Raw genomic sequence first — 12,829 nt, 5'->3', positions numbered from 1 at the left:
GCTTGGTGTTATCCAAACATTTTATAAGCATACTCTCCACTTCATTAGCTAAGTCATTAATGAAAATATTGAATAGTACCAGACCCAGGACTGACCCCTCCGGGACCCTACTAGATACACCCTCCCAGTTTGACAGTGAAATATTGTTATCTCCTCTTTGAGTACAGTCTTTCAGTCAGTTTTGATCCACCGTATAATAATTTTATCCAAACCACATTTCCCTACTTTGCTTATGAGAACATCATGTGGGACTGTCAAAAGCCTTTCTAAAACCTAGATACATCACTTCTACAGCTACCCTCATCCACTGAGCTAGTAACCTTGTCAAATGGAATTAGGTTGGTGTGGCTTTATTTGTTCTTGACAAATCCATGTTGGCTATAACCCTTTATCATCTAGGTGCTTACAATTTGATTGTTTAATCATTTCTTCCAGTATCTTTCCAGGTATCAAAGTTAGGCTGACTAATCTATAATTCCCTGGGTCCTCTTGGATCCCCTTTTTAAAGATAGGTACCATATTTGTCCTTCTCCACCTGTCCTCCGTGAGATTACAGTGACATTTCGTATAAATTAAACCAAAATGTTTAGTGTGCTAGTGTGCTAAGAATTCACATTCTTTCCTTCCAAGTTTGAACACTAAAACCATGATTCAGCCTGATGTGATTGTAAAAGGGTCAGATTCCACAGACTGGGCTGGGCAACCTGGGTGAAATCCTGGCCCCATTGATTTCTCTCCTCGTGTAGTCATTTGCACCTACGTTCAGGGGCTGTGGAATTCCATCCAGTCAGAATGGCAGCAGTTTGCACAGGTGTCTATGACAGCACGGCATACAAGGCAGTGGAGGAATTTATCCAATGGGCTTAATATTGCTCTCACTTAAACCAATTTGACACAGCTGTCACACCAATAAGTTCAGTAGAATTATTTCTGATTTATTTTTGGTGTTTTGAGAGTAGAATCCGGCCTGTAGTTGGGCAAATGCGTTAACCCCCCAATTAATCCACTTGGATTAAAAAAGTAACTTCAGATGAACTGCCCTTTATTTTTTTATTTTTTTTTTTTGCTTCTTCACGTTGTATAACTAAGGACTGAGAATGATGTGTGTTTTTGTTTAAGAAAAAACTTATTTTCTGCTCTACTTAGAAATATCAGGTCTTGCCTTTTTTTTATTGATCCATATCTTTATTTTTTTGCTGGAGTATTCTATGGATGACTAGAGAAGTGGAGGGATTATGACATCACAAGAGAATGACAGCTGAGCACTTGAGAGGGGAGTAGTTTTTATTCAGACTGTTTAAGACGTGTTTATTACCACCTGTTTTTGCTCAAATGCTTGACAAATACTTGGGATAAAAGTACTATGTGAAAAATTCAGACACCCTCAGCACTCTTATCTCCTGCAGAGAGAGGCACTGCGGGGTAGTTGCATGGATTTTCTCCAGCAAGCACCAAAATGGTCACAGATTGTGTACCAGTAAAAACACTTCAGTTAAAAAAAAATAAAAAATCAAACCCTAACTAAATAGTTATACTTGTAGGACTCTTAATGTGGACACAGTTATACTGGAATAAATGTTCTTTATATTTGTATAGTTTCTTTTCCATTCCCATACAGGAATAACTATCCTGCTATAGGCCCCTGCACACTGGAGTTGGAGGTGTTGTACCACATTTAGCGACATCAGTATAATTAAAGCAGGGCAACGTTTGAGTGTAGACCAGGCCACCGTTAAGCAGCATGGTAGGTTTGGATGCATAAATGTGCCATGGGGTTGCATGCTGACAAAAGCTGCCACTGTGCCGATGTAACTGCATGTGTTGTAAGCCGATCGATCAGATGAGAGTGCTTCGACCTGGGCACAGGAACACAGTTTACTTGCTGCATGCAAAGGGTTTCATGAGTTCTTCCAGCATAGCCTGATTTCCCATCCGCTTCACTTGCTAGCAGCAGCAATCCATTTAAAATCACAAATTCTCATCAACCAGATGAGTGAAACCTGAGAGACTTGGAGGAACAACTCTGCAAGAAGTTAGAGGAGTTACAGGTGAGGCAGTGGGGATGGCATATAGCGCTCCATCCAACTCCTACTAACGTCAGTGGAAAGGTTCCCCTTGCATTCAGTGGGAGCTGATTTGGGCATAGAGGGCCTGATTCCAGGCCCATTGACATCTGGGACCTTTCAATTTACTTGAACTTCAGTGGGTGTTGAATCAGGCTGAGAGAGAGCAGCTGGAGGTAACTTGGGGGGTTGGAGGAGGGAGGATTGGGAGTAAAGAAGTGATAAATCATTCCAAGAGTGCAGCTGATCTTGAGGGGAGGGGATGTCTGAGTCTGAGGAGTGTTAAGTAGCATCTGTCATTCCTCCAGAGGCTCTGGTGACATTAGCACTCCAGGGTCTGTCTTGTCTGTTTGCAGCATTCAAAAGTACAGTTGGGGTTCTTGTCCAACCTGTAGTTTCTGAGCCTTCAGAGGGCACTTGGGTCCCATTTTTCAAGCTTTTCTCCTGAAATCAAGAGAAACTGAAACTAAAAACTTCTCTTTTTAAGCTTCTCTACAAACTGCTAAAAACCTCTCTTTTTAAAAAATATGCCAGCGGAGGTTCTCAAATAATGCCTTCCCTCCCCCTGTTCCCCCCGCGCCTGGAGCATTAAGAAGAACATCAAATAGCATGAGACTCGTGATAAATCCGTGAGCATTGTCAGCACTGTTTAGATCTAAACACAGGTAAATCAGCGTGCCTATCACCTAGTCACCAGGCCCCTGTATAGAACGTTAAAATAATATTCACACGCCTAGCTGATCAGTGTCAGCAGGGATGGGTTACCAGCCAAGGATTAAGCGACAGGGGATCCCAAAATCGCCACCATCAGACCTTGCACCATGCGGTGAAGGTCAGCAGCCTTGACTTCAGTTGGATCAACCCCGAGAGTGAATTTGAGTTGCCCATCCCCCTCCTATTCTCCCCTCCCCCTCCACATGTACAGTGAGGACATATTTCTCCAGCTCACAGATGTTCAGGTCTAGAGTCTGTTATCAGAAGCGCTCCAGCTGGCCTCATCCCTTGTGCTGGCAGAGAGAGAAAGCTACTCAGGTAGCCTGGACAGAAGCCATATCGCTCTCTGCAGATCACATTGGCACTTTGAATCAGCCTAGGAAGCAGACGGGATGCAAGAGAAACGTGGCATCCGAACGCCACAATGAATCTTTCACCCTCTTCTGTGCAGCACTGTCATTTTGACGTCTTGACCTGGTCTCCTGTGACCTGGGATGTCATATGGGTCTTGCTGGCCTAGTTTTCTTGCTCATTCTAATGGCGGGGCCAGGAAATGTCATTTGAAATCTATTAAATGCTTCGATACACAAATGTATTTTGGATTAACTAAGTAAAAACATCTCAGACCCACGGCCCTTCCTGGGCATTAATGGGAGAGTTGAGAGGCTGAGAAAAAGCCAAGGTCCATTACTCCTCAGCAGACATTAGTTCTCAGGAAATCTCAAGCTCGTTATCAGGATCACAACCTCATCTGAAATAAATACACCAATTTGATTTTCTTTTTTCTTCTGCCAAGTCCCACATGCTCGCTACCCTCCCTCTGGCTCTGACTGGCAGGCGTCTGCCAGGGGCACTCACAGTGCATGAAGGGCTGGTATCACAGCCAAGCTAAATCCTTTTCTTTGTTCTCTGTGCCTGCTGCTGCTGCTGATACAGTGCTTGGTGCATGGCATTATGTCTTATTACATTTTTGATGCAGACTGCAAAGAAACAGGTAAACTCACCATGGTTACCACTACTTGTCATTCGGCAGGACATTCTTTACTCTGTAATGGCCTCTAGTGTCTGCATCACAGCTTTGCATATGCTGTGTGGAAAGTGGACAATACAGTGTGTCCCTGGCTGCTCCAGTGACAACAGTCCATTGATCTGATTATTAATTAAATGAGAAGTAAGGCGCTTGGTGTCACTAAAATTCCAATAACAATCCTCTTCCCAGAGCTCTCTGATAGGGTTAAGTTTTTAATAAATTCTCCGTATTTGTTGTACGCTTTTTCCCTTTAATGGTAATTCCGCCACTGTCAGAATCTGCAGCTTCCCTATACTGCAATGCCATATTGATGTCAGCGGCCAGATCGGTGAAACTTTCTCATGCTGCAATATTTTGCTGTGGAGCCGCTGCTTTGTCTCCATGCATCAGGCACTGGCTGGTTTTTGTGCTTATCTGTACGCTCCTTGTGTTGTAATCTTGACTTCTATCCAGACTGGGAACGTGACATAGTTTCAATTAACTTGGTCTAAGGAGATCAATGAAATGTCCTGTATTGTTAAATAGCAGCAGCTGAAACAAGTCATTTTAGTTGTTTTCTACTTCTTTTTTTAACTTCAGAGCCCATAGGAAAGGTGTGTTCGGTAGTTACTGGAAGAGGTGACTGGAGTCTGAACTCCTGAATTCTTGTCCTAGTTATGTAAACTGATTCAGGGCTTGATCCTGTAAATGCCTTTACATCAGTAGTGGTGTACTTATTACTGCATGCAGTTCCACAGACTTCAATTAGATGGTTCAGAATCACATGGTAGCAAGTATTCACAGGATTGGGCCCATGTTTTGTGACTGTAGGGAAAGATACTAAGCCTACCTATGCCCAGTTTCCTTTTCTGTAAAATGGGACTAACCAAACTCCTCTATCTTACAGGATGCTGAGCTAATTAATGGTTGTAAAGCATTAAGAGTCTTGGAGAAAATGTGCTACTTCCTGCAAAAAGACATCATGGATGTCTGTTAGATGCCACTATTACAGATTTTTGAAATGTTGGGTAAAATGTGGATATAAAAATGTTGCAAGTGTGTGTCTTGAGACAATAACCAACATGACAGAGTGTAAGAATTGAGAACATTAAGGTGTACCGTCATTAGGAAAAAGGTGTGTTCATACCTCATATTAGCTACCCTATGCAGACAAGGCAGTCTGTAGTTTTTCATGCAAATTAGCAGATTGAGTTGGAGCCTCATCTCCCCTTTAATCTTTAGCTCAATCAACTGACTCATGAAAAAGCTACAGACCGCCTTGTCTTCACTAGGATTTTACCTTAGCTCACTCGAGTTAAGAATACGCTTTCTTTTTTTTAGTAAAGACAAGGCCATTGTGGTGCCCTGTGATTGCTATAGAAGCACAATGATACTTCCAAAACGAGGAAGATTAGACTCTTGGTTCTGTCATGCACTCAGTAGCACTTCTTATAGTGTGCGATGGTGGGCTTCTAGTGGTGTCCTTGCAAAAATAAATAGGAGTAAAACACTGAACAGAACAAAATGACTCACACAACTTCAGATCCTTTTAAATTGTATTTCACTTAAATTCCAAATGGAGCTGGTAAACGAGGGCTGGGGGTGTGGGAAGGGAATGAAGAAGCCTCTGAATTTTTAGGAAAGGAGTTTGTAAAGAAGGGAGCTATCGTACTGGAGAGGCTGCAGAGAAAGAAGACAGAGGGAAGCAACAGTGGGAGCAGGAATGTTTGAAGATGAAGAGGAGAGAAAACAGCTAAACCTGTTGCTATAAATCCCCCTTGGACCTGATTCTGTTATCCCTACTTGGGCAGAACTCCCAATAAGGTGGTGAAAACAAGCAACAGGATCAGGACCCTTATATGCCTTTTATTTTTAATGGTGCATTTTCCTGAAAAGGATGGATGATAGAAGATGACTAAGGAGGCTATTTCAGTGGGAAGATGAGACAAGATCAATAGGTGCCATTAGCAGACTGTCACGTAGCTGGAGGCTGAGCCCTTAAATCAGTGATGCACAACACTGGATCTGTCTATTGTGTGCATCACCTTTAATTGTTGATTGTGGCCCTTCAGGAAAAGGGGGAAGTGATCTGATGTTTCTCCCCCCACAATTTTGAATGTTAGTAGCTGATTAAGGAATCTGTTCAGATTCTCCTCTACTGGGGCAGATCTTTGACTGATCACACTGGCAGAACCCATTGAGGTCCTGTAACTCTTGGTTCATCTAAAAAGCCACATTAATTTATGGAATCATTAAGGACACAAAAGATTTGGGGTTTATTTGGGAGGAGGATGGGGGAATATTCCTGTGCAGCGTTAGTAACTCACCCTGCACTCCTCCGGGAAAAGGAACTTGCTGAAAGATTGCAGCAAGTATAGCAGTTATCTTCTGAGGAACATACTATTATTAAAAATAATCAAGAAAGTTTAAGTAGATAATTACTCGTTACGATCCATGTTAAGATTTATTGACCTTAGAAGTAATGCCTGTCAGTAGTTATCTAAGGGACCATAAAGCTTGATAGCAACAAAAGTAAATATATGATCATATTAAGAATGTTCAGTCAGTGCAGTTTAACTTCACTCTGAAGTCTGATGATCCCGTGAAATATCAGAGGTAGGAACAAAAAATGGTTTTTATATTAGTGATCTCTTTCCTTGGTTTCTTTGCATAGCACAATCCTACTGGTTAAAAATGTTTGACATCACACAAAAGATGAATGTTATGAACAATATTCACTGCTGATGTCACACAATGATGAATAATTGTGGCTTTAGCTCAAAATAGCTTTTAGGGTGCTTTGCATTGCCAGGGTGAGGATAATTTGAGTTGTAAAATTACAGCCATATAATTTGCACTGTAAATGTGAAACTAGCAGAGTATTGTATTCGATTTTTTTGAAGTGTATTTGCAACTCTGTTTACAGTAAGTCTATACAGAACATGTAATTTTATACAGTGTTTAATTTTTAACAGTACAAATGATGTAACTAGGCTTGGCAGAACTTGATTTTTATTTTTTCAATGTTTATTTTGAGCATTTTTGTCCTATTAGTGATTTAAATATTCACAGTTGTGCAACATTATGGGGTGGGGTGAGGGGGGTCAGACACTAGATGCTGAGATTCAGAAAGTTTAAACTTTATAACCATTAAAGCACAAATTGCCAACATCACATGTCAAAATATACAAAGCCAATATCCTTAAATCAAACTCTAGTAAGTTCTCAAGCAGCATTTTTCTTAGGTTGCCTGTCTGTAAATTGGGATGATCCTTGATTGAAGAAATTTTGTCATGGGTTTGTGTGTGTGAAATTATCGTTTACTGACATTTACCGATTAAAAATCTAATCCCTCCAAACATATATATAACTGTAATGTTAAGGCCTGCACTACTTTCACATGTACAGTGTATACTAAATGACTGTTACTGTAACTGTCTGTACTATTTTCAGTGAACAGTGTGACTCTTGTGTTAGTGATCTGGGAAAAAAAGTTGACAGGTTACTGTTTATTTAACAAAAAATCCCAACAACAACTCACTGAACTATGCCCCAATGTGTATTGACTAATTCATCCTTCGATAATAAATCTTGCTTTCATATTTTTTCTTCCTCCAAAGCTGGAAGTGTTCACTCTCCCTCCACAAGCATGGCAACATCTGCACAATACAGACAGCTTATAAATGATTATGGACCCCCATCTCTAGGCTATACACAAGGAATGCAGGTAAAATTCCAATTTTTTAAAATCGTATCAGTGACAAGGTTTGAGCAGTAGTGTGAGTTTTGGCATGTAGTCTGATGTGACCCTCCATTGCTTTGAAATTAAATACAAATGGCAGACAGATTAATCACATGCACCCTGGTTTCATGTTAGACCAACTGCAGTGCTCACTGGGGTTATAGTATCATATGTAAATCTGGAAGGGACTTCAACAGGTTGTCTAATCCAGAGTTTCTCAATGACCAGTCCATGGACCGGCACCAGTCCCTAAGATCTCCCTGACACAATAAGAAAGCCTGAGATCTCCCTGACACAGTATAGGAAGTCGGTCCCTGGTAACAAAAAGGTTGAGAAACATTGGTCTAATCCACCTTTGCATGTTGAGGCAGGTTATTTAACCACACGTCCCTGCCCTTCTGAGCACTGGTGAACCATGATGTGAGTTCTGTTTGAAGGCAAAGGCACAGGTATAAAATGATAAAGGTTTATAATCTGATGGTAAAGGCTGCAACAAACAGGATTCTATTAGTATGACTTCAAAAATACAAAATCATATTTATTATTATATCTCTAACTGTAAATTAAGATTTACTCCAGCAGAACAATGTTATAAAATGCACGATCCAAACCTTCCTGCTGGCTGCTACAAGAATCTGACTTGTCAACTTTTGTGGACTGGCTTCTACCACTTAACAGGGAGAAGGCCTTCTTTTGGCATTTGGACAGCTTTTGTGTGTCTCTCTCTCACTGACTCCCCACCTATTTCAACATACTCTGAAAATATGTCTGGTCAGTTTTTGCCTGTATCAATGAAAATTAAAACGAATGGCGGGAGAGAGATGAACTTAAGTGTTGTGCTAGTTAGGGATTTGCAATACTGTTTGGATGAAATGTTACACAAACGAAGGTCCCAGCCCTGCATCCAGGAAGTCCTTGTGACTGCATGGTACCTCATCGTATTTGATTTAAGGAGCAAGAGCTAATGCAGCATTGTGTTCAAAATCATGTACAATTATAAACTCGATGCATTTGGTGGAAGTGACCACGATCAACTGGGGCACATCGTGAATTTGATTCATATGATTGTTTTATTTTTGCATATATAATTCGGATTAATTTCTTTCAAACCGTAGGGTACCAGCAGCAGTCAAGTACCACAAAGCAAATATGCAGAACTTCTAGCTATCATAGAAGAATTAGGGAAAGAAATTAGACCTACGTATGCTGGAAGTAAAAGTGCCATGGAGAGGCTAAAACGAGGTAATGTTTTTATTAGAATAGACAGTTCTTTTGGATCCATTATTTACAAATCAGTTCCCCACATCGCTCACTTCAGGCTCTTACATCTGGTTTGACTTAGTGTATTTAGTTATGGGTTGCTTATTTAACATAACTTTAGCAATAGCCCATTTACTTCCAACATGACAAACCAACAACTGAATGTATTTCATGAGCCCAAAGGGGATTTTAGGTTATTGTAGCTTGCACATTCTTCCAGCCCCCTGACTGTGTACATTATTTCAACGTAGGCTCCCAGCAGACTTCCTTAGAATCCCCTAAACTCTCTCCCATAGACTCCAAACCCTGTACCAAAGTGTCACTTTTATACATCACTTTTCCAGCTGGCCCACTTCATCTTAACTGAATGTATGATTGAAATGATTCTACATTGTGGCAACTGGCAGGTTGAGTGGTCAGTAGAGAGGAGTGTGTGTGGGGGGGGGAAACAAACACACACATCTAACAAGAGGCAAACACTGAACTAGCCAGCATCTTCCTCTGTCATGTGTATTCCTGCTCTCTCTAGCTCTCTGTAAATTCCACCTGCTCAGACTGTCTCATACATCAGTAAGTGGGCATAAGTAGATCAAAGGGCACCTGAAGCTAATAGAGTCTAAGGGCCCAATTCATCAGTGGTCTACAGTTCCTTTTGGCCAGCAAAAGGGGATAAAAAGTACCTTTTCCTCTCCATGTAGGGGAAATTACTGCATCCCCTATAGCTGGTGTAGCCAGCTCCACACCATCCCCTGCAGGAGGCATGTCAGTGAGGTTCCTGAAGGAACAGGGGCCTGGCTTGGGGATTCCTACACCCTCACTGCTGGAGTGACCCATAAGAGCCATGGGCAGCTGGGTGCAGAGCAATTCCCCAAGCTGCTATATGCTGTGCAAGCGGCTAAAATAGTCTCTGATCAGCCCAGCAGCAGGGTGGTGCAAAGGTGGCATGAAGCCAGCTGTATTTAAAGCCCAGCCATTAATGGGAGAGCAATATATCTGCCACAATGTGCAATAAAATGACCAGTGCCAGTTCTTGGAAGGGATGTGATAAAGTCTGCTGATAAGAGTGGTAAAGTGGAATCTGGCCTGACTAAAATCAATGTTGCAGGAGTCTCTTTATTACACTGGCTGCTCAGTGTCACAATAGATCAAGAATGGCAATACGCTAATGTGAAGGACGTGGGAGAGACCTGGAAAGATGCGGACTGTCAGCATGAACAACAGGGTGCTGAAGAGTTGCGGGATTCAAGATGTGCTTTCATACATTACAGTGACTATGTATTTTTAGAGGCAACATAGAAAAATTGGCTGATTTCTGCTATCTTCTGACTCCAAATCTTGCCCACTCACCATTGCAGGAGCTCCCTAGGAGGAGGAATTAAGTGTGCGGGTAGGGTGTGTGCCAGTGGTTCCCAACCTGTGGCCTGGGGGCCAAAAGTGGCCCGTGGGGGCTTTCAAAGTAGCCTGCGGCTCTCCTCCTGCTGGCTGCAGAAGGGAGCCATTGTCTAAGGACCCAGGCGGAGCGCGTTTCCACAGGGCAAAGACCAGTGCAGGTTCCTTGCTGCAGCCAAGGGGATGGGAGATCAGCGCTCCCCGCCCTCTAGCTGTAGCAGGGAGCATGGGAAAGCGCTCTGCCTGGGTCCCTGTGGTCCCTGCTGGAGCCCGGGGGGAGCACTGGTTTTTCGGGCTGAAAAAATTATATCTGTGGCCCTTGAGCCAAAAAGGTTGGGAACCACTGGTCCATGCAGGAATATGATGGGGAGCAGCTGGGGGAAGCTTGCAGTTGTTCTGCAGAGGAGCAGGAAGATATCTGATATATGGAGCATTCCTCCGGCAGGAGACTCCTGCCTCGTGCTCCACCAGCTTAAAAGCAACCCACGCTATCAAACTGTGAAATCAATCAACATTCTCCGTTTTCTCCCTAATTCAGGGGAGCTCTGCTGCATAAACTGGGCAATTTGCCACATAATATAAATCGAATATGCTGCTTTGAGTCTGTATCTTCACGTTCCATAGGTACGGGCACTAATTTCCTTGTATGCATTTATATTTAACCCTTTGAAAACCCGTATATCCCGAAATAGTCTAGTAATTATTTAATGAACAATTATTTCCTTGGGTGCAATCAATGGCTGTTGCTCTGTGACCTTAAAGCCTCTAGGCTGGCCATCCTGCAGAGGCAGTGTTCTTCAAGCATGATGAGGCTAAGCATCTCCTGCTGCTCAACAGCAATATCTCCACCCAGTTAAGGAGCAGCAGTGGTGAGCTCTGGGCAGAAACCAATCTACTCTCTCTCGCCTTGAAACCTTGTTGCCAGACTGCAGCCTTGTCTGCACCGGCCAAGTCATGCCAAAATCTCCCTTGCTTCAAACACAGGCTCCGACTCCACTGCTGTGAACTTTGGTAGCACTAGTCTAGATCGGCCACTCGTGTTTTAGATACCAAGTCTTGGATTTTCAAAACGCAAGGAAGGTGGTAAGCTCCTTTTGAAAATTCTAGCTCATGTCAACTAGACCTGAGCAAGGTTAGAGGATAGTGCTTAAATGGTAGTGACCTCTCTACGCTAGCACTCTTAGTGTTGTTAACACTGGTGGAATTATGAACCAGAGTTAAGAATAGATTATGGACTTTCAGGGCAGGATGATAGTTATAATTCTGAGGTGACAGATACTCTTGCAGCAAAAGTTACTCAATGGACAGATCAGGCTTTTTGATTGGATTATTTTTAGCAGATTTTCAAATAATTATTCAAGATCAATTTTAAAAAAAATGAAGGTTTGCAGTTTAAGAGGCCTGAGCTGCAAAGTTTAGATCCATCTCTGAATGTGGAACTTAAGTTCACAGGTGCTTGGATTCAGGGTTTTGGCCTGGACCCATTTCTAATTTAAGTTTAACAGTGATCCTTTCTGGCATTAATCTGTGAAAAGGTGCCAGTTTGGGGAACCAAACTCACTTTCTTTAACTGGATGGTGGGGGATGCTGCCGCCACCTTTGTTATGATACATTGCAGCACCCTTGCCAGCTGTTTTAGGACAGAAACATTAAGCTACTTTGTTGAACTTCAACTGTCACCTAATCAGATGCTTTCAAAAATCTACCATTCTTTTGCAGGCATCATTCATGCGAGAGGATTAGTTCGGGAATGCTTGGCTGAAACTGAACGGAATGCAAGATCCTAGCCTACTCATTAAGTTACAAGACTTTTCATCTCTTTATGAAGAAAAAAAAAGTAATACTTATTCCTTTTGAAACATTCAACTGAATCTCTTTATTTTGAATGTTTTACCTTTTTTGCCCTTATGAAAATGTACAGTTCAATATTAGAAGATTTTTCAATGTACTGAGGGTTTGCATTTTTTTAAGATGTTAAACTCCCCAAATTATTTCTAAAAGGTTAAGACTAAAAGTGCATGCAGAGGAATGCTTTCTCTCCCGCAGACTATACTTTAGTTCCCTTCTTATCCAGCCACAGTCTCATCCTTTTTATTTCTTTGACTATATTCACCTAACCCCATATGGTCAATCTTTCAACCTTTGACATAAGCTCTAAGGATTTTTATTTAAAAGTAACTGCAGAGGTAGCATGTTTTACCTAGTAGTCAGCTAGACTCACACAGTTTGCCATACAGCATAGACCCTGCTTGGAAAGAACCCTTTTTTTGCATAAGCATTTGCATGATTGTTAGTGCTTTGGAGTCCATTTAAAGTGCATGAGTTATAAATACAGAAGATAGAGCAACCTATTAAACAATAACAAGGGCCCAGAAAACTAATTTTCACCCTAAGGCTGAGGATTTCAATTGTAAGTTTGCCAAAAAGCAAAATTCTGGATAAATGACTAAAACTTATTTGCATCTTTGTATGTATTTATTACTTGATGTAATAAAGCTTATTTTCATTAACCATTTGTGTTAAAACTATGTACAGTCACTTTAATATACCTTATGTGAAAGCTGCTAAGGTCCTCAGGAGATGAGCCTCCTGCATGAAGGTTAAACATTGGCCTAAGTCCAGGAACACACTAGGGCACAGGGCTGCAGACTG

General features: G+C 41.8%; 1 protein-coding gene across 5 annotated transcripts in view; it reads left to right on the top strand.

Moving 5' to 3' along the window:
• CDK2AP1 (cyclin dependent kinase 2 associated protein 1) overlaps nt 1–12,829 on the top strand; it is a 24,081-nt gene extending 11,252 nt beyond the window's left edge. For all 5 annotated transcript variants that reach the window (XM_067539660.1, XM_067539661.1, XM_067539659.1 and 2 more), the window contains 3 exons: nt 7,407–7,513; nt 8,644–8,770; nt 11,897–12,829. In XM_067539660.1, the coding sequence (XP_067395761.1) occupies nt 7,436–7,513; nt 8,644–8,770; nt 11,897–11,964 (273 nt within the window). In that variant the 5' untranslated portion in view covers nt 7,407–7,435 and the 3' untranslated portion in view covers nt 11,965–12,829. The remainder of the gene's footprint in view (nt 1–7,406; nt 7,514–8,643; nt 8,771–11,896) is intronic.

Source organism: Emydura macquarii, unplaced genomic scaffold (genome assembly GCF_026122565.2).
Source record: "Emydura macquarii macquarii isolate MOO-44397 ecotype Brisbane River unplaced genomic scaffold, CSIRO-AGI_Emac_v2 contig_554, whole genome shotgun sequence".
Lineage (NCBI taxonomy): Eukaryota > Metazoa > Chordata > Testudines > Chelidae > Emydura > Emydura macquarii.
The sequence above is the reverse complement of the archived record's forward strand: the minus strand, read 5'-3'. Positions and strand labels throughout refer to the sequence as shown.